This window comes from Phalacrocorax aristotelis, chromosome 23 (assembly GCF_949628215.1).
Source record: "Phalacrocorax aristotelis chromosome 23, bGulAri2.1, whole genome shotgun sequence".
In the NCBI taxonomy this organism is placed as follows: domain Eukaryota; kingdom Metazoa; phylum Chordata; class Aves; order Suliformes; family Phalacrocoracidae; genus Phalacrocorax; species Phalacrocorax aristotelis.
Window position 1 is genome coordinate 2,550,901 of NC_134298.1, and position 23,548 is coordinate 2,574,448.

A 23,548-nucleotide genomic window follows, 5' to 3' on the forward strand; every position below is an offset into this window, starting at 1 on the left:
AACACTGACCTTCATGCGAAGTCCTGTGCTAAATGAGACTGAGGACCGTGAATAAATCAGAGGAGTTACGTAAAAGTCAGCCGGGGAGGGAGAGGGCTGAGTGAAATCTTGAATTCAAATATTGTAATGATTTCTTTTGGAATAACTCTCATATTACATTAGAGTTTTATTATGAAAAGCATTGGAGAATGACTCGCAGAAGTGGTATCGTTTTAATCATACATTTGAAAATATAAGCTCTTCACATGTTCCCTCTGTTTCCAATTTTTGACAAGTCTTGTTTAAAGGAAAAAAATTGTGCTGAAAACCTCTGTTTTCTCCTTTGGACTTGTGTGTTTAATGAGGTGATAGTACTCTAGAGGTATAGGTGCAAGACAAACACCAGTAGTTTAATCTCATTTAATTAGACTAGGGAAAAAATGAACAGAGTAGGTGAATGCTGTCCTTAGGAAAGACAAAGTCTATTAACTTGCTTTGCCAGAAAACACAGGAATATGTGATTTCATTTGATGCACTCAGAGAATAACGTGTAGGACACACGGTGCAATGACCTAGCATTTCAGACTGGCTGGTATTTTAATGTGGTGCTCTCGAATCAGTCATCTAGCTCATCTGAGGAGTCATGGCCAAAGAATTAGATGGCTCTCCGGGATGAGGTCAGGACTGCAGAGTGTGCATGATGGGGAATATCTGATAAATCTGGACAGGGTAGATTTGATAGCTAAAAGCAAGCAGGCAGGCTTCAAGGGGTAGTTAATGCTCCATCTCTGATATCGCTGAGCTGATCACAGCCATCCTCCCGCGCTCATGCTATCCCACTACGTCCTCTGTCGTAGCAGGGGCTGCGGAGGGCAGGAGGGCGGGCAGCTCTGAGGGGTGCCTTGCCACAAACAGAGGCGGTTTGGGGAGTGCAGACTGGTCAGGTGGGGAGGGTTGTCTGATGTTTACTGTTCATATGGAAAGGACTCTCGAGAAGGATTGACCAGCTTTGGGAGACAGGTAGAAGGCATACTTAGCTCGTCACCCCATGAGTTTGTCCTGGGTAATAACAGTAATTATTCCACACACTTTTTCCAGATTTGCCTTTTTTAAGTCATCTCTTATGGAAATGTCTTTGACTGCAGTGGTGACACTTTAAAAATTGCTCCAACACCTGTACAGACGGCGGTTAAGTTTCCCAATACCACCAGCTATCTCCCTTCACATGCAGCGTGCAGTGTGTAATTAACTTGGTACATTTAAAAGCGTTGATTTAATTCACGTTCCCATAGTATTCCCAAGACTGGGATTATCCTGGTCTTTTGTGGTATGTCTGAGAGGTGAATCAGAATCTAGTATTTTGCTATGGCAACAGACAATGTGTTTTTGTCACGGCAGAGTTACTCTTAAGTAATTATGTTGTTGAATCAGATAGTTTAGAGAATACGGAGTTTTCATGTAGAACTGGAATTGAGCCTTGACACTATGTAAGTTTGCTCCCTGGCTGTTTTTAGGGGACTGAGGCCTTTCATTGCTTGGTTATTGCTGTGATGAAAATGTTACTCAGTGTGAAACTAAGTTAAGTTTCAAGGGGGATGGCAAGGCTTTGTGGGACACTGTCCTGTACTAGTGCTTGGGTTATCTCAGTTTTTCAGAAAATAGAAGCAGTGGGTGGTTGTATTAAGAAAAGGGGGGTCCCTTTTGGGGCAGTCCGTTGGAATATCAGTAGCTTTACTTGTAGCCTTTGGTCCAGAAGAAATGCCTTCTGTCCCCTGATTCCTATTCAGTAATAGCTTCCTTTTCGTTTACTTATGTTTCTAGCAAAGTTTTGGCATCCTTTCAGCATGACTGTTCTGAAAGGCTGGTTGACTCTTCCTGGAGAGCAGCAATGCTAACGTGACGGCTGCCTGCAGTCAGAGCCGTGTTCAGTGTTGTGGGAGCTCTTGGCAGTGCCATGTAGAGCTGTGAACCCCTTCTTGCACGCTGCTTCTCTTCCACTCAGGCTAAAACCAATAAACCCTTTACAAGTTGTCAAGGCAGTGCTGTTCCTGTTGATCAAGGTGTGCTGCAAACTCATGGTGTAAATTGTACTGGTGACACACAGCAGCAGTTACACGAGTGCATAACAGAACTTTGAATTTATTTGTATCCTTTCATGAACATATAAATTATCTAACAAAGTAGCAGTCAGGTATATCAAATTTGTTAGAAAATGCTAGGATGCAGTTCCTCCATCTACCTGTACTTTCATTGTATGGTTTTAAATTAAAAAAAAAGGCACAGGTGGATTTCTGCTTTGATTTGCAAATTCTGTGGTGATAAATATAGTCATCACCACCCCCAGCCCCCCTTTCAGTTATACTATGATGCAGTTATTTGGCATGTTCTTCACTAAATCTGTTCAGACAAGCTCTTGTTTTCACTCTTGGTATGAAGGCCGAGTAGAATGAGAGAACAGAACTGTCTGAAAGAAATGCTAGAAGATATGCAGAGAGGAGGAGAGCCTGCAGGTAAAGAAGGGATCCTGTGGCTAAGGCAGGAAATATCTGTTCTCTGGCAGCCTCGGTGATGCCTGAGATCAAGCTCAGGAAGAGTCACTATTCCAAGACTCTGTCAGGTGGCCGCGGGTGATGCACCCTGTGTTTTCTGGATGCCAGTTTCAGCAGACGTGGGGAGTAATAAGCGGAGCGCTTACCACTCGAGCAACTGAGATCAGTCACAAATGTGACTGCTTGGCAGCTGCGGCTCAGAGAAACAAGCTTAGAGTTTGAATTCCGGAGGTCTTGAATCGTGGCTCGGCCACCAGTTTGCCAAATGGCTTACAGCTAATATATTAATGTATTTTTCCATTTGTTAATAAGTCCTCTGAGCTCACGAAGGCAGACAGAGGAGATGTTTGTCAGGCCTTGAGAACGTGGAACAATGAGCATCTGAGAAAAACACCACAAGGAAATGAGGAATGTTATATTTCTATCTGTGTTTTGAAGCTGTGTAATAAATACAAGAAAAATATAGGAGAGAGAGATAAAAATGTTTAACAGTGCTTTTATTCATTAAGTTCGGAATGATTTGTCAGTCTTATCCAAGAAATAGATGTGAACATAGTCTTATCTTCTTGTATCTTAACATGTCCTCACGGGAACCTGAATTCTGGCATAGACTAGGGTTTCCATGCTTGTGTTTGCATCATAAATCATTGCAATAGTTTTAAGACTAATATTTTCATGTAAAGTTAGCTTTGAAAAATATTGGTAAAGTGGCTTTGAAAGCCTGCTGTCATCATCACACCAGTCTTCATTACTGTGTCGAAATCCACAAGACCGCAGACCTGGAGGAAAGTTTACTTACTGCCTCTGTCTCCTTTGGGGGAAGCAGTTGCCCCTTGTTTGCTTTTGAATGTGCAAGATCCTTCCTTTGATTACGGGTGATAAGTTTATGGGTTACTTGAGTGTGTGTAGTCAATGAAATCATTATTCTTTCAGTGACATTTTTATTGTCACAGAGATGGCCTTCTTTTGGCTTACTATCAGGCTTTATTGCCCTTTGTTCATATAATGTTATAGTAGTTTTATTAAACTGTGAACGATGTGTGTGGGACGTGAGTAGTCCTGGCCGTGCACGACCTGCCCCCACCCTTGCAGCGTAGCCTTAAACCCGACAGGGCGCTCTAGCCCTCTCTGCTTACTGAGATGAAGACAGTGACTCTTACCTCTGATTTCTATTCTAGATCTACCAAGATTTATGTTCTTGTTCTAACATCTTCCATGTTGTTCTTCAGTAACGATCATCATTTGGGTTAGGGATGTTTTTTTGACCCAGACTCCACTATATGCCTTCTCTTGCAGAAGTTCAGGGAGCTCTGCTTGGGCTCCTGCAAGTATCACATTTGGCTTGTGTGTCTAAGAAGTTTTGAGCTCCTGTTTGAAGTTTTCCACGTGACTGGAGTGTTCGCAGCTTGTCTTTCACTTGTCATGTCTCTCCTGCTCCGTAAGGATTACACTCACAGTGCAGTTTTTGTGTACTTGGAAAGCAGTTTCTCCTCATTGGGACTTGATGCTTGTCACTGAGGATGATAGATGTTTCAGACGTCGTTTGAAGCTCTCGATTGTTTGTGACCCCTTCCAGAAATCTGATGTAAACAGGATGAGCTTGCAAATCCAATTCCCAAAGGAGACGAGGAGAAAAGGTTGCCCTTGTTTGTTTGCTTCTTGCAGTGATCAGAACAAGCTTGATAGCTTACCTTCATTTTTAGCCAGTAAGGAGCACTGCAGAGCATGTCAAGGCTTGTTCACCAGTAAAAATTACTGGATTTCCTCATCTCTCCCCTTTTGATGTACTGAACGAGGAGTCTGAATTTTCAGTGTGACAGCTGTCGGGCTATCGAAACATGCAATAGGCCCAGGAAAGCTTTGAGAGCTTGCAAAATCCTAACCTTTGAAAAGGGAACTCATCCCCGACCACAGTGACTCCTGCCTCTCTCCCTCACCTGCACAGAGACAACGTAGTGCAATGGTGTCCATGTCCTGTGTCCGTGATGCGTTGCTGTGGGCGTTGATACCTGACTCCAGGTGCCTACTGACCTTTCGCAGCCCGCAGTGGGGTTTGTACCGCAGGTGACTGAACAAACCGACCCTTATCCACCAGAGCAAGTCCAGTGGTGTGATCGTGACTCTCCCCAGCACTGCCTTCACACAGCCGTGTTGCTGATCTCAGTGGCAGTCCCTTTCCAGGAGCAATTAAAGCCTCCTGGAAGGTTGTCTCTATCTTTACACTACAACCAAAACCACAGTAAGAGAATAAGTAAAAATCCTCTGCGCTCAGTGAGATCACATCCCGTTGTTTGCATCCTCCCGAGACGCTTAGTTCATGAAATTCTCTCAAGAGTGTGATATCAATCAGTCCTCTAGGATTATATCCCACAAAGCTTGTACCTGGGAGGCATTCCTATTAAGATGTCGACACAGTGAGCAGGATTAAGGCTGTTCTGTCACCTCTCTGGTGCTTACATGGTGTGCATAACTGATAACACTGAAACATTTGATTGAATTAGGTTAACGTGTAATTTTGGGGTACAACCCATTTTCAATGGGAGCGTCCTGTTCTTTCTCTGTCATTACGAGACGTTTCCAAAGGCCTGTTTATCTACTGCAGTGCGTGATACTGCTGGAGGGAGGAGTTCTGAATCTGCAGATTGTCAATGAAAACTGTTTTCTGTTTTGACTGTTTTTTTTTTTTTTAAAAAAAAAAAAAAGACAAAATGTGCACTAGTGTTGACAACGCCAGCGTTTCTAGACGGGCTCAGATGGCAGGTCCATCTGGTGCAGCGTCCTGTTCCGAAGAGCAGAGCGGCATCTACCCGCTGCGGCCGGAGACGGAGCACTCGCTCTGCACCTGGCAGCCGTGAAGCGATAATCCTCTGCGCACAGCGCGACTTGCTTTTTGATACTAAAGCCCTGAAGCGTTAGCATTAACTCTTTTTCCCAAGACTTGTTAATTTATAGCACTGCTGGCAAAGTATTTGCTCACATCCAATAACTTTGTGGAATTCAAAAGGAGTGAATTTGGCGAAGCCTGCCTGGCAGCGTGCTGCCTGCAGCCTGCCTGCGTCTGCCTCCTCCCCGCCGCTGGCAGATCCATCTGAGCAGGCGCGGGGCTCCGGGGGGGCGGCAGCTGTCGGGGCATATTTGGGGGTGAGCAATTTTTCACAAGCTGGGGGAAAGGTTTCCCCATTTCTTTGGGGAAAAGAAAGCAAAACAAGTACATATGGTCCGTTTTGAAATCTCGTTTCATTTCTGAACTAAGGAAATAATTACAAACTTAATTTACTTTGAGATTGGATTTTCTGAGGTGCAACTCTTGTGTAAGCCCTTTGTTTTTCCCATCCCACTGGAGGTTTATGCTTTGTCCTCTCCACAGGGGTTTTTCCCCTTGCGTGGAAGTGTGTTATACAATAATCCTCTCTGCTTTGGGGTTTGTAGCCTGTGTAACGTGACCGGTCTGTAAAGGAAAGAGTTTGTGACCTGGTTCAGAAAGAAGAGATATTTTCTGGGCTGTAGGGGGATGGGGCACGGACACAGCTTTGTGTGTTCTGCATGATTTACTATATGGGGGGTTAGTTGTTAGTGTGGCAGTGCTTGCGACCCTGCATAGTGGCATGAAGTGTGGGAATTCTTGCCCTTTCCTGAAAACTCAGTTTTTTCCCCTTCAAAGTCTGTCGGCGTGCTTGAAAAGGGTCAGCGGGAAGCCTGAACCTGGGAGTCCCACAATGGCCGAGAACCATGTTTACATGCTGGTAAAGATCCCGTTGTCATGCACAGTAGCTCTGGAATAAATTTTCTTGAGGAAGTTCTTTTAAAGGAGAACTTAGCTTAACTTAAAAAGTCCCATTTTCCCCTTTGGCTGTTCTCCATCTTCCGCCCAGCCCACTTGGCAGTCAGCGGGGTGAGAGGTGGCCCTTTGGCAACACAGAGCCTGTTCTTTCCCTTAGCCGTAGTGGCTTTCCGAGGAGATGGAGCGAGGCTCCCCCGGCCCGATGACCCACCGCCCCGGGCTTTGCCTGGCAGCATGTCCTGCAGCCCTGGACGGAGCCGCGGTTTCGGCGGTGGGGATGGGCACTGCTGCCCGTAGCCGTGTTACGTGCTCAAAGTGCTCAGGCTTGGCACTTGTTGGCGAGATGTTGCGCTGGCTGGCTGTGCTGGCCGCCTGCCCTGGGATTTCATTTGTAATGAAATAATGGTAAAGTTTAAAACAAAGGCATCGCTTTTTGCATTGAATATTCTCCTCTTACCTGAAAACAGAGCTCCTTTTGACTCAAAATATTTGTAATTGCCTTAAGATCCTGATTTGTTTCCATTTAAAACTGTCTGTTTAAATGTGCCTCAGGGCCTCTCTTAAATTGGGCCGTCTCCAGGAGCTCAACCTCTTCCAGCACCCCAAAATTGCAGGTTGCGAGCACAGCTCTGAAAACACATAACTGCTCAAAATCTACCCGCTCCCTGATTCCACAGGACAAAGCATGGTGATGGGGTGGAGGGGTGAGGAAGAAGCCTCATATTATTATTACTACTTTTTTTTTTTAAAACCCATCCTACCTGCCTACTACAAACGGCCTATTTTCTGCCCCTAATGGTTTCTGCCTAACAAATGGTGTTTCTTTTTTACAGCGTTATGATCCTGGACTTGTTGTGGTGATGGTAAACTTAGCAGTGGTAATTTTTTATTTTCAGACTGAATTACTCCTTTTGTCATCAGTGCACCAATATGTTAGGCTTACTTTCTCTGTTGTAGCCATCATCCTTCTGCTTGGTCTTTCATTTTCCTTTCCTTTCCTTTCTTTATGCACACTTGTCTGATCCTTGTTCATTAAAGGGTATTGCTAAGAAGGGATGTTTCTGTTTGTGTTAGAACTGCCAAAATCAGTTTAAACATAAATTTCTAATACTGTCCAAACTTGATTTTTTTCCCCAACATGATGGGCACTAGCACTTGCTACTGCAATTTCCAAATAGATTTAAAAAAAAAAACAAAACCAAAACCAACCCAAAAACTTTGACTGCCTTAGAAGGCAAAAGTACTGATGCATTGTTTGTATGCAGGGGTTTACCAGGGCAATGAGGCTGCATTGAAAGATCTCGATTGCTGGAGAAACAAACAAAAGCCAAAAACCAAACCAAAACAAAAAGGAAAAAAAAAGCTTAAAAAAAAAAAGAACATAAATTGTTGGCAGTTGCTGCCAGCCGTTCCATTTGGATTCACCACTTACCAGTAAATCCCTGGCTGAGACGTTATGAAAGTGATATTGCACTTAGGAAGTCATTTTTATAACCTGTCTTTAATTTGGTCCTTTTGCTAAAAATTGCAGTCACTGCTTACTTTATTATACCATTGGGCGTAAGAGAAACATTTTCAAACGGAGAACACCTAAAATACCCAAACGAAAGCTCAATTCAAAATATGACTTTGGATCACCATGATAACTGGTTTTGGATGTAGTGGATGTATGCCTGTCAAATTTATGGGTGTATAAACAAAAGCACAAAACGATTAATTAAATGGACTTGTTTCTGAAGGAAAAACACATGCCTCTGTACTTTGAGTTACAAAGACACAAGTCTGAGCAGAGTAGGTTCCCTTTGAGGACTCTGTGGAGTCTGAGATCTGTGGACTGTCACTTTTGCAATTGTTAGAGAAAGCTGATACTGGAGAAGAGAGAAGCCGATGCCTGTACAGGTGTTCTGAGGCAGTTTTAAAGACTGTAATCTCTTGCACATGTGGATGGCAATGCAATATTTTTGGCATGATTAAAACCTGTAGATCTTTTAGCCCAAAGGTATAATATATGTGTATGTGTGTATAACAAAACAGTTGTTTACACCAAAACAAGTACAGTAATAATTTTACTCAAGGTGTGCACCGGATAAGGTAAGTACTTCTTCAGTGGGCTTACATCACAACGAACAGCGCGAGTTGTGATGTAAAAATAAAAATAATAATAATTAAAAAAAAAATAAGCTGTGGTAGTAAAGTGCTTGTCTGCCCCATTTTGCTTTGTTTGGCTGGTTATGAGTGGATTAAAGATATGGTTTTTTTAAAAAAAAATCTCCAGCATAGTTCGATTAGTTCAAAGTCAATTTTCTTCGCAACTAGTCCTTTTCACAGCTTACGGATGACGCAGCGAGTGCTAGAGCTCTCTCCGCAGGAGCTGGGGAAGCAGGTGCTCGACCACCTGGCCTGGACCGGGGGGTCCTTTTAGATGAAAGAAGTTTGGCTTCTGTGCCACACTTCTCGGACAGCTTTCCTTACTCTTGGGAAGGGACAAAAGTTGGCGGGAGGGAGGCTTCCACATCTTTTACAGGAAAGCCCTGGTCAATTATTAACGTGCTAGAGCAGTAAAACGTATTTAATAGCTTTTTCACTTGCATCGGAAGATGAGGAGAATGTATTGCCTGATGTGGAAGCGTTGAGCAGAAGGCTCATTTCTCAAGTCCTGTTAACAGCCCTGCCCTAGGACTTGTCACGGTTGAACATTAGCCACGAGTATGTTTTACGTGACCGGTTAATGTTCAGGACATACCATTTATCAGTACTCGGGGTGCATTTCACTGTAGCCAGTTTGGAGCTGAGAAGCAGTTTTGGCTGTAAGCTGTGAGAATGGCTTGTGTTTGGTTCACTGTAGCTTTCTGGTCTCTGCACTCCAAGGCAAGATCTCTAACCACCCAAACCCAATGTGTAAAGCGAGCTGTGGCGACGGACCGGCCGCTGACCGCCTCTGTGTGTGTTCCTCTTACAGGGAGGACAGATCCCATCCCTATCGTCGTCAAGTACGATGTCATGGGCATGGGGCGGATGGAAATGGAGGTAAGCTCGCCTGGCCATGGCTCCTGCCCTGCACCCTGTCACTCCTTGCGTGGCTCTCGGGGAGTTGATAGGGAAGAAATTTAAAAGTGAGAAATTGTGCATCAAAGGTAAAGAAACTTTCTTTTAAGTCAACACAGTAAGGAAACACTTGTCCTCAAAACGCGTGCTCTGGTTACCTGTGGGTACCTGAGTTGTGAGGTCTGGATGCTATTGCAAATCCCTGGGCTTTTTGATTTCAGTCCTGCAAAACTGAGGCTGCTGCTGGCAGTGGACGGCCCTGCCAGGACCCTCCGTCTTGGAAGGATCAATGAGCCATTTTGTGTGTGTGTGTTACACCGTGGGATGACAAAAGAGGGGAAGTGAAGTACAATATGCAAAGATTCTGTTTCAAATCTTATATCTTTCAAATGACACATTCTGGCAGTCTCAGTAGCGTGAAGTATTTACGGGGCAAATTGCATCTCTTTTTTTTTTTGTTAAAAAAAAAAAAAAAAAGCTCGACTATGCCGAAGATGCCACTGAGCGGAGGCGTGTACTGGAGGTGGAGAAAGAAGACACCGAGGAGCTGAGGCAGAAATACAAGGTACTGAACAGGGGCGTTAACATCAAAGTTCCTGTGGGCTGACTGGGAGAGGATTTGCTCTGACAGGACAGAGCTCTTCTCCTTAGGCTGCGGTAACGGTGGTAGGACTTAAGTATTCTTGGTTTTTGTCATTGTTGAGATTATTTATATATTAACGAACCAGTTATTCACTTCCTGGAATTAACCTTGATGTTTGTTTAGCTGCTTAAGAGCTACAGGATAGCAGCAGGGCTTTCTCTGTGTGCTTTGCTCCTGTTCTGGAAAGAGCAGTCTTAGGGTAAGCAGACCATTTCCTTCCCTAGACGCAGGGCTGCCAAATTTTTCTAGTGAACCTGCCACGTTATCGGTGCAGAATCCGCAGATGCAGACGTTAGATGGGCAGTTATCAGCTGGAAGTGGAGCAGACCTGTTATTACTGAGCAAGCAGGAGGTAGTGAGTTATGATATTGTTGCATAAATCCTGCTTTCTTTGAAAAGGTACGACATGGCTCCACTTTTGAGAAATCAATGGGCTGTATCTCTTTGGAAGAATTTCTCAGGCAGCATTAAAAAAAAGAAAAAGTCTGTATTACCATAGGGTTTACTAAACCTGTGGGGTTTTTGTAAGCTGAAGACTATCTTTTTGATGATAAAAATGGGCCATCATGTTGGCATAGAGCATGACCTGTTGGAGCATACTTAGATTAGCTGTAACTGAGCTTGCTGTGGAGACGTGGTCTTTGCTAGGCCTTTAATCCACTCCTCTTACCAGCCTGTCAAGTACATCAAGTCTTAGGAAAGCCTGCTTGTTTAATTGTCCTGAGATTTGAGAAGTGCCAGGGTTGAAGAGCCCTGGACATTAGAATGAAGTGCCAGTTTTGCATAAATTTTAATTCTTTGAGGAATAATGGAAAAGTAGTTTCAATTCCATTAAAATTAAACATAATGATGGCAAATCTGAAATTCCGTTTCACCAGTTCAATAGTTAATACTGCAGGCAGGTTATTCAGCTACAAAATGTATAGCCTCCTTTCCAGATTCTTTTTCCTTTAAGTTGAGACCCTGACTTGCTTGGCAAGTGAATTGCTGGTATATTTGTTCATTTAAAAATAAAAGCCACTGTAATTACTTTTAAAGCTAATTAACTGCGTCCAGCTCCAAACTAATAATGATCTCTTCTGGCGCACACACAGAGTACAAATGTGCTCTGAAACGGGCTTATGCAGCCGGTCTGCGTCCAGGTGCACGCTCTCCTTGAAGATGTTTCTCCTTTTTGTTGTTTTTAATCCCCTGCTGGGCGGCATGCTGCTCGCACGCTGCAAAGGGAGGCTTGGGCCGTGAGGTTGGCTGGTCTCGGGCAGCGTGTGGCCGAAAGCCCGGCTCCCTCTCTGCAGCAAAGCCCCAGCTGCGATGCTGGGCATCCTCAGACAGCAGCTGTCGAGTACAACGTATTTCTTCGTTTCGGAGTGGTGGATAGCAGCTCTTGTGTGAATTGCACGTGATGATGTTTTGTCTCAGGTCTGCGGTGCAATTTATAGTAAAGATCTTGGGCTTTGCAATTGTCTTTTTCAAATGCGGTCGAACATGCGTTGCTCTGACTGCTTTGTCTTCCTGCCATTTCTCAGCACAGATTTTCTTTTTCCAGGAACTCTGTGGAGCAGTAGCAGTCTCTCCCAACTGGGATGTGTGTTTATGAGCATGCTTTATCGTTAGGCTCTTGCATTTCTATATCAATCTGTGAAAATCTCTGCAAGCGGAATTTTTTTCATTGCTCCGCAGGAGTCCATTATGTAATTGCCAACTGTGGCCGCATCCTGATTAGCCATTCAGTGAGTCTCAAAGGGATTTCAGATAACTCTGCAACCAAGAAGCAAGCAAGAAATGTTCTTTAATTCCCTTCTTTTGTAGAGATTCTGATCACCGAAATGGCTGTGTGTTCATTGTTTAGCCACAGGATGCGTTCTGGAAAAAAAAAAGAAAAAACTACCCATGGCGCAGGAAGCTTGTTCAGGGTTTCAGGGGAACCTTAAATGTCATTGTTCTGTGGATCTCACGCTGCTCTGTTTTCCTTTCTTGTCTTCCTGGGGACCTGCTTTGGGCTCAAACCTCTAGATAGTTTTGTTGATTATTTTTTTTAAAATTTTTTTCTTCTTAACAAGGGCCTCCAGTAATAGATGGAAGGAGGAACTTGAAATAGATTTTTTTTTTTTTATTTAGAAGGTGAACAGTGCTTTAAATTGAAAAACACCTTTTAGCAGATTTCCCTCCCACCACCCCACCCGGGTGCTGAAATTTTTTACATTAATTTTGCATTTTAGAAAACATGCTCAGCAATATTATTTTAATGTAATTTTGATGTGGTAAGTGGGAGAAACCATATTGCCTTGAACAAGAGCTTAAATAAAAAGAAAAAAAGCTTTCATAGTATATCTTTTTTTAAAACATTTGCTAGGTCCTCTTGCTAATGCAAGGAAATTTCCCATAAGGAGTTTGTACTGAAGACAGAAACTCTTAAGCTCTGAGTGCTTTTTTTCTCAAATGTTAGGCTGTTTTTTCATATAGAATTTATCTTTATTCCAGTTGAAATGCATATGGTAAATAGCTCTTTGGGGTAGGCTGGTGTTAGTACAGTGTACTTTTAATGCTGCATTTGTAGCTTTTTTTTTTAGTATGCATCAGCATAAGTGCTTCCATCTTGTTACAGTAAACCTTCCCCAGCTTGCTTTTAAAGAGTGGCGATGTTTTATTAATTTTGCTGGTGGGATCGTAATTGAAACGACCTGGCTAGAGGAGGAAGTTGCTTAGCCCTGAGGTTAGTGCGTGTCTCAGCGTGAGGTGTGTTTCAGAGCCCCCACCGGCTGCCGAGCCCCCCCAGGTCTGCGTCGGCTGTGGCTGTGCCCTGGGGACAGGGCTCACGGAGCAGCACAGGCTCACTTCCAGGCCCTGGGACTTCAAGCCGTTACAGCCACCTGAGGGACTGGGATTTCCACAGAGTCCCGGAGCTTTTTGCTGCTGCCAGTCCAAAAATTGCTATTTTCTTTATAGCAAAAGAGAGGAGGACGTGACTGTTGCTAATTTAGACACCTCGCCTTTGTCTGGAGGTTTGGTTTTGCATCTATACAAATGCTGAATTCTCTAAGAAAAAAAACCAACTGACTGCAACCTCTAAAGCGTTCTCTCTCCCTCCCTTATTCAATGGCCACTACCTGTACCCACTCCCAGTGTAATCACTGTATTTGAGCTCAGCTTAATGGACAGCATTGTTCCTGGGAAGATTTCACTGAAAAATTACACTGAAGTGAAATAGACTCAACGGTTTCTGAGCTGTGCTTTCCCAGCCACGGATCTGTGTGCCTCCCTGCTGAATTGCAGACAAACTGAGATCAAGCAGACATCTGTTAGCACTCAAAATGGAGGAAGCATCAGCATTTAAAGTTCTAAGATTCTGTTCCAAAAGCAGAGATCTTTCTTGGTTCAATGCGTATTTTGCGCATCTTCCGCGAGCCGGCAGCTGCCAGTTTGTTTATGTGTGAGCTTGAGTCTTTGAACCTCTCTTTATCTCAGACAACCCAGCAGGATCTCCTCTTGCAGCCGCAACTGCCTCCCTGCCATCAGCATGAGATCGATTTTTATTAATTTTTATTTATTTATTTTAAAGCAGTCTCCTTTTACTGATACCTGTGCTAATGACAAGATTATGTTCTCTGTTAGAAAACTGGGTCAAGGCTGGTTGGTAGTACTGCAAAGTTATCCTTCATTCCTTCTAATTTGCAAAGACTGGTCAGCTTAAATATAATCATCGGTGTACACTAAGCTTTTCTTAAGGGCTATTTTTCCTTAAAGGACTAGTTCATCATCTTCCAGTTTGTGTTACAGGAAGTTTAACAGAAGCATTTTTTTTGTTAATTTTGCAGGATTATGTTGATAAAGAAAAGGCGATTGCCAAGGCTTTGGAAGACCTCAGAGCAAACTTCTACTGTGAACTCTGTGACAAGCAGTATCAAAAGCATCAAGAGTTTGACAACCACATAAACTCTTACGATCATGCTCACAAGCAGGTAAACAAGTGTTGATAGCACAGTTCATCAATTTTATATTCATTGCAGCGGTCTTGTTTTGTGGTTAACACTCTGAATTTCCCCAGTGTATCTATTTTCCTGATAGCCCCAGGGATAGGTGTTTTATGTCACTGGTTAAGATTCTTATGCCCACCGTACATTAAAAAAAAACCTCAAAACAACAAACAAAAAACACAACTCACTGTTGGCATCAAGGAGCCCAGTTCTGAATGACCCACGGGCAGGAAAGGGCTGCTGCTAAACTGGGAAGAGAACAATGGGTATGGATGGCTCCTAGTTTGCATCAGCTTTTAATGTAGTACAACTGTGGAGACTGATATTATGCCACACGTGTGCATTTTAATACTTCAGTCTGTGCTTTGTCAAGTTACTGAAAACAGACTAGGAAATAATGGGCTGTGTCAAAGGAACTGTAAAAAGGGAGCATTTTCCAAATTCTGTAACCATCAGGAGAAGGTGGATTCAGAATCTGTGCAGAACTGGCTCTGCTCCCAAGGCAGGGATGTACGGTAGTATCTACATGACACTTCATCCTGCACAGTAAATAATAAAAGTCCATGTGTTAGCCTGATCTATTTGACCACTTGAAGTTGCTAAATGAGATGTAAATGTACAGCAGATAGCAGTGTTGTACTCATCTAGAGATGAAATCGCTCAAAGGAGGTTTTTTGATATTCCTACTCATAAATTCTAACAATACAACTGTTAAAATGCTGATAGCGTCTGGAGGATGTGCTGTAGAGTCTAGACCTTGCAAAATAGCAGTGGAGCAACAGCTTAGAAACAAGAATTGGCATTACAGAGTACGATTTTTTGTGTGTGTGTATTAGGTATAGGATGTGATAGTTCAAAGTAAATTCACTAAGGGAGTCTGACAGGAAATCCCATGGCAGGGCAGTTTCTGTTTGAGAACTGTGGTGAATTGTGGTTTAATAGAATTAAGAGCAGAAATTAATCCATTTACTTTGCATTGGGAAAACAGGCTGCTTTGAGCAAGCTGGCGACACAGTTGTGATACCTGATAGCAGCGTACTTCATCTGAAGTTTTCCATCAACTTGGCTGAAACTTGAGTGCAGTTATATGCATCTGTTTAGGAGGTGGAAGGACCTGTTTGTGTCACATTCTTACAGCGTGGTGATGCAGTGTGGTTATGTCAACTCCTGTTTAAAACCCTTAGGTGATTAATAAGGGGACTGACATGAGGTTGGCAAGGCTGAGAGTTTCTTTAGCATCTAGAGATACTGTGGAAGAAGAAACAAAGCTTGGAAAGCAACCACCCCTCACTGGTATAAAGGAGTTGTCAGATGGGGTGCAGGAAGAGTGACCAGAAGGAAAAATATCTTGGGAACACACAGGGTGGCGTAATCTTCTCATCGGTAGAAATAATTTGGGAGTTGCTCGGTACTGCTGGTAATTTTTAGATGAATTGATGTTCTTGGATAATTTGCATCCATTGCAGTAACTTCAGGCAGGCTTTGTAGAAAATGAGCCTTGAAATTCTCGCTACGTCTCTCAGCATTAATTTTTAGTTACACAGGGATTTAAACGAGGAAGCAATCGTGCTTTGCATAGGGGAAAAAATTGCTTGTCCAGCTTTATGTCATGCAGAAATGTGTGTCACCCTGTTGGGTCCGTGTTCAGTAAGTGAACTTGAAACTACCTAGAAATAATGAAGGTAAATTTGCATAAGTCACGCTATCTCACTCTGTTGTTCGTTACCACTCAAGACAGGCTCATTTCTAACAGTCTATTCTAAATTTTAAGGTAGTTTAAAGGAAAAAAGTGCTGTGCTTTTCATAATATGTTGCACACTGATGTTTTGTAGTTTGCCTCTTTGGACAAGAAGGCAAGATTACATAAAGGCTAACATAATTTTTTTTGAGGAAAACCGTAACTAAGTAGTTAAAAGTAGGCTAATCGGTAGGCTTTCTTGGAAAGATGAGACCTTACGGTATCCTAGATAATTACAGCAGACTGGCTTGGTGTATATATTATCTGCAGTGTTTTGTCTTCTCAGCAGTAATTCTTGAGGCAGCACTGCTTCGTTTTTGCCTTTTTCTTAGCTTGTTGAGCAGATTTCCACAGGATCATTTTTGCTTTTAAGTGTTTTTAGTTACACATACCCACGACATTGAAGTGTTTGCTTATTCCCTCGGTGGCTCAGTGAGCATTAGGCTGTCCCTGCGAATAGATGTTCCATCCTCAGATCCCTTTCCCCTCCCGAGTTATAAAAGACACTGTCTTGTATTCCAGGAAGGAACTCAGGATTATTGCGAAGCAGGGATGATAGGTAAGTGTATTGATCCCTACCGGATATATTTTGGACCCACCAACTTTCCAACACCAAACAATTAAAGGGGAGGTTTTATTATTATTATTTCCTGACTATACTGGTTTCGTATAGCATTTGGATATGTCTGAATCGATCTCAGCACCAAGCTTCTATCCAAAAGGCAGTATTTCTAGATTACCTATACCAGGAAAATAATCTTCAATTTATTATCACAAGCCATTGGCCTGTTTAAGTCATTGGTTTTTAAACATCTTTTGGAGGTGTGCAATGTTGTTCTCTAGATTTTTTTTATTTTTTAATTTAAATTAGGTTGATACTTGAAACGAGAAGTACAGATGTTTTAAAGAACAGTAACCCAGTCTATTCACCAAATGGTCAGTCCCTCTCAGTGGGAGGCCAGAGGACTAAAAGCAATTTGAGTTCATACAGATGGTACTGCAAGAGGAAAAATAAACTCAGTTCCCTTAAAGATCCTTCAACGAGCTACTGAAAAAGGCTGTAACCATAGATGTCCGAACTTCTTGTACCCTGGAAAGCTACTGATATCTTTAATGTTTGGTTTTGTGGTTTTTTTTGTTTTGTGGTTGGTGGTTTTTTTTGTTTGTTTGTGTTTTAGTTTTTTCTTTTCCGGGTAATTAGAAGGACTGGTAGCTTATGAAGGACCCCTGCCTCCGATGTTGCACAGTTCTGACTGTCAACAGAGTAATAGTAATTAACAGACAAATGCAAAGAAGGCAAATGTAAAAAGAAAACTTGTCCCGCAGCTAGCGAGGAACTTGGCTAGCGAAGGTGGACCCAGTGTATTTTTGTGCTGCTTTCCTGCAGATACATGGTGTCGAGATGCTTGAGAGCTCCCACAGTCCTAGAATACTCTGGACTTAGTGGGAGTGTATCCTTAGGGCATTACATAGAGTGAGCTCTTAATTCAGTTTTGGGTTTTGACATCAAGACAGAACACTTCATGTTAGATTTGGATGAAGATAAATGTGGGTCACCTTATCTGCGGTTGTACCCAGTTTGTATATTCCTATCAAATAAGCCTAATCTGTATCGCTCATCGCTTAGAGCAGCTTGCAAAAATTGTCACGGTTGGAATTACCTTACGTGTAAGTGATGTAGTGTTTGCAGTCAGCTTTTACTGTTGGTCTGGGCTTTTTTTACTTCACCTGAGAATTTATGGAACCTCATATAAGGTCACCTCTTTCCTGCTGGCATGCCTGACGAAGGGTTGAGCTGTTCACTGAGTCACTGACCCAACAGAACAAAACCATTCACCTTCTGAATTCAGTGTGAAAAACAAACATGTTCCTGTGTGAACTTTTGCCAGGTTAACTGTGAGAACGCTAAGCAGTATTGAAATGCAGTCCTTTATGTAGCTTTCATTTTATTTATTTCTAAATGTGTGGCATTTTGGAGGTGTAGATGATGAATTCTGCATAGATTCTCTTTATGAAGGGACAAAAGGAATGCATTTCCATAAAGAAGTTCTTTGGGAGAGAGGGTGGAACTAAGGTCTGAAGCTATAGATCTGCGGTTCTCTTCATGCCCTAATTATCTGGATCTTTGCTTCTAATGCCATGGGGGAGGGATCTGTTTGAAGCACAACAAAAACCCCACAGTCACTGCTGTGGCTGATGAGTACTCTGAATCCAAACCCTGAACTTTTTGGTTTGGGGAGAACTGGACTTGTGCTTCCCAAAAACTTGTATTTTCAAGCACAACCTGAATGTAGAATACCGAGGAGAGAATCTTCAAGATGCTCGGTGTTACTTGGCTTTTCTACTCTAGAAATGCTTTACCCTCAAAAAACCCACAGTATTTTTCCTAACCCAGTTTTAGCTGTTCAGCTGGTTGTTTGCTGATGGCAAACGTGTTTGGAGAAGAGCACTCATATGTGGAGAGTGTTCAAGAAAGTAAGTCTTCAGCATGCAAGGCCTGGACGTTGGTTACAAGCGGTGCTAGCCTGCTGCAGGGCAGGCAGACTTGTGTCCTTGGGTTATCAGCATTGCATTAACGCACGGTCTGTTTTCCTAAGTTGAAAATGAGGCGTCAGGGAAGAAATTAAGATGAAATAAAACTGCAATTGCATGCCATTTCCCCTCTGCTCTTTTCACTTCATTTATGAGCGTGCAAAGAATGTTGTTTACCAAAAATGAGCAGAGCTTGTGTTCCCACTTACATAAAACTATAAAGGTTGCCGTCCTTTGAGCTCATATTTAGCTAATGGTACAGTTCACTCCCAGAAGCTTTTGTGGCAAAGAATCGAGCATATGTCAAAAGTTCAGAAAGCCAGAAGTCTGCTGGCGTGTAATGAAAAGTACATTATTATTTTATTTAATAGGAATTGGCAGAGAGACTTGAGAACAATAGCAGGGGAGGAGCAGGCTCTAATGGGATTGTGCTGTCACATGAGCTGCCTCCTGTCTCGAGCCAGTGCAGAAATCTCACTGTATGTGGATCCAGTCTGTGCCTCTCCTGAATACAAAGTTTGTCATGAAAGTCTCGGATCTTCACGTCTAGTAGAGCAGTGTAGCAGAGTGCTGCTTTTAGTCTGAGAATAACATGATCTCTTTCTGCTCTGCAATTTTAAGCAAAGAATGCCTCTCGAATGGCCTCAGTTCAGCTTAAATTGAGAAAATCCATTTACCACTGGTTACTTTTTCAGGTTGAGGACCTGAAAAGCATGCCGGTCGGTACCGGGGAGGTCTTACCTCGATACCGTCTCCCCAGCAAAATCTCATTCACGATTGCCACAGCATGCGCTAAATTTTCTTCTGTTAACAACAGTTTCTTAATCTCGATCATTCCCCTTCTATTTAACCACCTTCCTGTGCCTGTGATGGGCTATCTCTAGAGGTTTTAAATGATGCCAGAGTGCTGCTTATTTAAGCCTATTTGAAGAAAATTGTAAGGTAGTGGCATTGTATGCCAATTTGGCCCCTCCTGAGCTATGCAGTGATCAGGAGATAACACATCACTGTAGCCTCTTTGTGCTGGAGTACTGAGGCAGCTGCAGATTTTATAGAAAACCTGTTCCACAAGAGCTCGATTTGCACTTCCATTGAAATTTAGAGACGACTTAGTAATTTTGTTAGAAACAAGGCTGAAGGCTTAAAATACTATTCTTTGTTACAAAGCCGAGGTGGGCGGCAGCTAATAATAAAACACAATACCGAGCTGAAGGAAGGCTTGAGGTAGTGAAGTACTGCTTCTGGTGTGCACAAATTTGCATGAACTTTATTTAAGTACTAGTGATTTGTGTCCTTATTTGCTGGTCCGCTGGGCTTACTGATGTGGCCCTTTTTATAGCTGAAGTAATAAATCAGCGGAATAGTATTTCTTGGCTTCATGGTCACTATCACCCTACAGTTTGTAAATGTGTTGCTGCTTTGATAAACCTTCTGCTTCCTCAGAAAACACACTGCCCATGAAGAAAAAATGCTTCCCAATTTTTAAATCCTATAGTAGCATGAAGCTACTTGATTTAATACAGGTTGGTGGCTCTGATCCTGTTGAAAAAAATTAGTCTTGCTGAGCACTGAGGGAAGACTTAAAAAGGCTGGTTTCACCCCAAGAAGATGGGTTCCCAGGGCTCCTTTTCCCTAGTTGGAAAAAGAACTTTTCCTTAGTTTCTTTAGTTGGTTCCTCAGGGAGCGGCTCCCTGAGAATGACTGGGTGGTTACGATAGATTCTTGTTTCAATTTCTTTGCTGTGTTGGGGGGCAAGGGGCAGCTGTGCCACTCGCCTCCCGTGGCCAGCCGGCCGCTGTGAACACCCACACATCTGGTGCAGTCTGAAAAGTAATTTAGAGATTTTGGGGGATTAGAATAATCAACGCTTGCCTAAGGGTTAGGTGGAGATTTCTTTAGTGTAAGCCTAGCTTAAATATCAGTTTAGTTCAGATAGCTTTCTAGGAAGGCTGAGACTTGGGAGTATGCTGAAAAGCATTTCATTGCTTCGATATACTCCTTTTACTGCTGTAAAATTGTACTTCAGGCTTTTAATTGCTTCACCCCAGTTAGGTTCGGGGGAGGAAGGTAGGCACAGCTGTAGTTAACTGGTTATTCACTGTTCTCTGTGTGGATAAATGACTGGATTCAGTTATGCACTTCAAACAATGAGCCAAGTAACTGTTACTCTGACAGGGTATTTTGAAAAGTTCTGGCTAGTTTAACAATTCAGTGCTAATCAGCTGCCTGCAAATGTGGCCTTCTGCGTCTGCTCCTGTAGTGGTTTGTTGTTACTGATGCGCAGTCTGGTCTTCTGTCGTCCCTCCTTCCCCTGCCCCAGGTTGCGTTGGTGTGAGATAATGCAGTCCGGCCGGGTTTCTTGAAACTTTGCTTCTTGCAAAGTTGAGAAATCATTTCTGATGATAGGTGCATTATCTTAGGTCAGCCAAAGATGCTGAGCTACGCCGTGTTCCATAATTTACATTCCCACAGAGATGGCGTGGTGCAGTTGTGGAGCTTTTCTGTCCTGTACTTACCCAGCAAGACCCTTCTTCCTTCTGGCCTCTGATGTGACGAAAAGAAACGCAGCCTTGAGATCTCTTAGTCCTTTGTAAAGTCAGCTTTGTAAAAACAGGCCAACTGTCCCCCAATTTGGGGAGTAATAAATTCTTGGTAGTCCTGAAACTTTAGTTAATGGTTTATCATCTTAAAAGGCACGGATGTCAGCGTAGCTAGGTGTTGCCGAGTGTTGCATGTTCTGGAGTTGCAGTGCATTGGGATAGTTCATTGCCTTCATCACTTCTAGTTTGTAAGTGTTGAGAGTGTGAAGTTTGGGGGAGCAGAAACATGCAAAGGTCAGCGTTTGAGGAAACGAGCATTTAATTCTGTTTTCACTAAAATTGTCTGTTGTAGTGAAGGCAGGATTGCATTGTGGGCAGCCGCATCATTATCAACTGACTTCGAGCCTGTTCTTTTTTTTCACGGGGAGATGTTTAAGGCCATGTCTGAGGGGTGGAGGTGGGTTTCTGAGTGCACCATTGCACCTTCCTCTTCAAAGTAAAAGGTCACATTTCATTTCTCTTGTAAATACATGGCTCATATCTTTTTCCGAATGGATGAGTGATCTAGAGACTTGGCATCGAACCCCAGTTAAATAGTTTTGCCAGCTGTTGGTGACTTTAACTTCCTGGAGCATTTTAGATACACTTTTTAAATCAGCATGAAAAAGCTGATAGCATTGCTTAATCCATTTTTTTCTTTTTTTCCTCCGTCTTGGAAAAAAATTTACTATTCAACATTTAACATACACCACAAAACCCTTGAGCCCTTTACTTGTCCTGGTGAAAGTAGCTCTGTTATTCCAGGTGGGATCATTGCTGTGTCTGTGCGTGTATGTGTTTGTGCGTTCCCCCTGCTGCTCCAGCCTCCCTAAGCTCGGTCCCGTAGCTTCGCTGGCTCAGCTCCTTCTCCCTAGAATAGCTCGCAGACGCACCGAGAGCCTCTGTAGTAATGCTTGCTTTTTATTTTTTCTCTCTTCCACTCTTGTTATATTTTTACTTTCTTTTTTTTCTTTGTGATGTGACGTTTTCAGCTGATGTATTGAAAGCAAACCCTTCTAATTTTGGAATCCAGATCACAAGAGTGAGTTTCCTTCTACTAGTGTCTATAGCTGTATTTTTTTGTGTGTCCTCCCCACTGATTTTGGTAACGCTCAACCACATTTAGTAAATACGATTAGGTAAGAGAATCCTCTGTCTTGTCAAATCCTCCCCTTTTTCACAAAGCAATGTTCTCTTTACATTGGGCCAACTTAATTCCTCTTAATTTGAACTTTGGGTTAGTTTTCAGATCCACTGTTTCTGTGTGTACCAGCCTGACTCTGCTCCATTACAGAGGCAGAGTCAGCCAGCCAGAAGGTATATTGAAAATTCACCGATGATTTGTACATCTTGAATGAGGATCTCTCTAAAGTGACATCTGTTTTGAGTACCGTTAGTCTTTCAGGCCCTTCGTGAAATGCCTGAAAAACAGGAAACTTTTTCAAAAGCTGGGTACATGATACTTTCTGGAATTGGGCCTTTTGAAAGGGTTTCAAATTGTGCACCAGAAAAGAAAAATTAATCCTTTAGGATGGTAGAGGTCTGTCTTTGCTGCTTTCTGTTACTTAAACTTCTGTATAGCACCCTGAAAAAGTCTTGTGAATTTTCACATGTATTGCAAGGAAAAACAGCAGCCTCTTTTCCTAGTGCTTTGAGACAAGGACTTTCAAAAATGTTCTGAAGTCTCGGATGTTTGCTTTCTATTAGAATTGGACACCTAGATTTCCTCAGTGACATTATGATGTTTGAAATTCCTTGGGTTTGGGTTTGCTTCCTCACGTGATAAGATTTCTGGGGAACTTAGCGTTTCTGCCTTCTCAAATCTTAAACCCTAAAAGACCCCACTGCATTTTAGAGCATTTTGTTTCTTGAGAGACCACTCAGAACTACTGTCAGGAAAGCAAGTAACTGGTTGTGGTGTATGTTGTATTATTTATTTGCTTACCGGAATCATCTGCAAGGGATTTTTGGCACCTTCTCCAATGTAATTTGTACATTGCTTTTGTAAGATGTAATACCTGGGTAACTCTCTTGCACCAGCTAATCCCTGTCTGTTCCTTGGCCCATGCTATTAAGACTTCTGTCATGCACTGTTTGTCAAGTACTTTTGCACCCTGCAAGAGCAGCAGACGGTCGTCCCCGTCCCCCGCCTTTTCCTTCCAGAACTTGCTCGTTGCTTTGAAATCAGCTTTATTGTACATGCTAAAGAAAACCAGTAATGTTGATTGGAAATGCGTACACACAGACTTGAAGTCACAGCCAAAAGTGATCAACAGTTGTCTTTTCGTTTAGCTACTGGGAGGATGGCAACGTGCTCCATTTGGTTTGTTGAGCTAAGATGCTGTTGCTCCATCCTAGCTCAATAAATGTTACTGGGGAGGGGCTTTACAGCATACTTTCCAGTGCTACAGCAGAGATGCTTTCAGACACTTAACAACAAACAGCTTTTATCTAATCAGTTTCTGCTTTCTTTTGCCTCAGAGGTTGAAAGATCTCAAGCAAAGGGAATTTGCTCGCAATGTTTCTTCAAGATCACGTAAAGATGAAAGGAAGCAGGAGAAGGCCCTCCGGCGTCTACACGAACTGGCTGAACAGAGGAGACAGCCTGAATGGTGAGTGCCGGTGATCCCTGAGCGCCCTTGGAGCGTGTGCACGGGAGTCCTGCTTGGGACTGCGGCCCTTTACTGCACTGCCATTCCTGCTCCCGTAATCCTGCGCAAGTTTTGAG

The 23,548-nt window shown here is 42.9% G+C and overlaps 1 protein-coding gene across 6 annotated transcripts in view; it reads left to right on the plus strand.

The window, feature by feature from the left end:
- Nucleotides 1-23,548, plus strand: part of GPATCH8 (G-patch domain containing 8) — a 56,923-nt gene that overhangs the window by 27,594 nt on the left and 5,781 nt on the right. For 3 of the 6 annotated variants that reach the window (XM_075117122.1, XM_075117125.1, XM_075117126.1), the window contains exons 4-8: nucleotides 7,143-7,187; nucleotides 9,269-9,336; nucleotides 9,833-9,919; nucleotides 13,813-13,956; nucleotides 23,302-23,432. In XM_075117122.1, the coding sequence (XP_074973223.1) occupies nucleotides 9,310-9,336; nucleotides 9,833-9,919; nucleotides 13,813-13,956; nucleotides 23,302-23,432 (389 nt within the window). In that variant the 5' untranslated portion in view covers nucleotides 7,143-7,187; nucleotides 9,269-9,309. The remainder of the gene's footprint in view (nucleotides 1-7,142; nucleotides 7,188-9,268; nucleotides 9,337-9,832; nucleotides 9,920-13,812; nucleotides 13,957-23,301; nucleotides 23,433-23,548) is intronic. The other 3 variants (XM_075117121.1, XM_075117124.1, XM_075117123.1) reach the window with 1 other exon arrangement.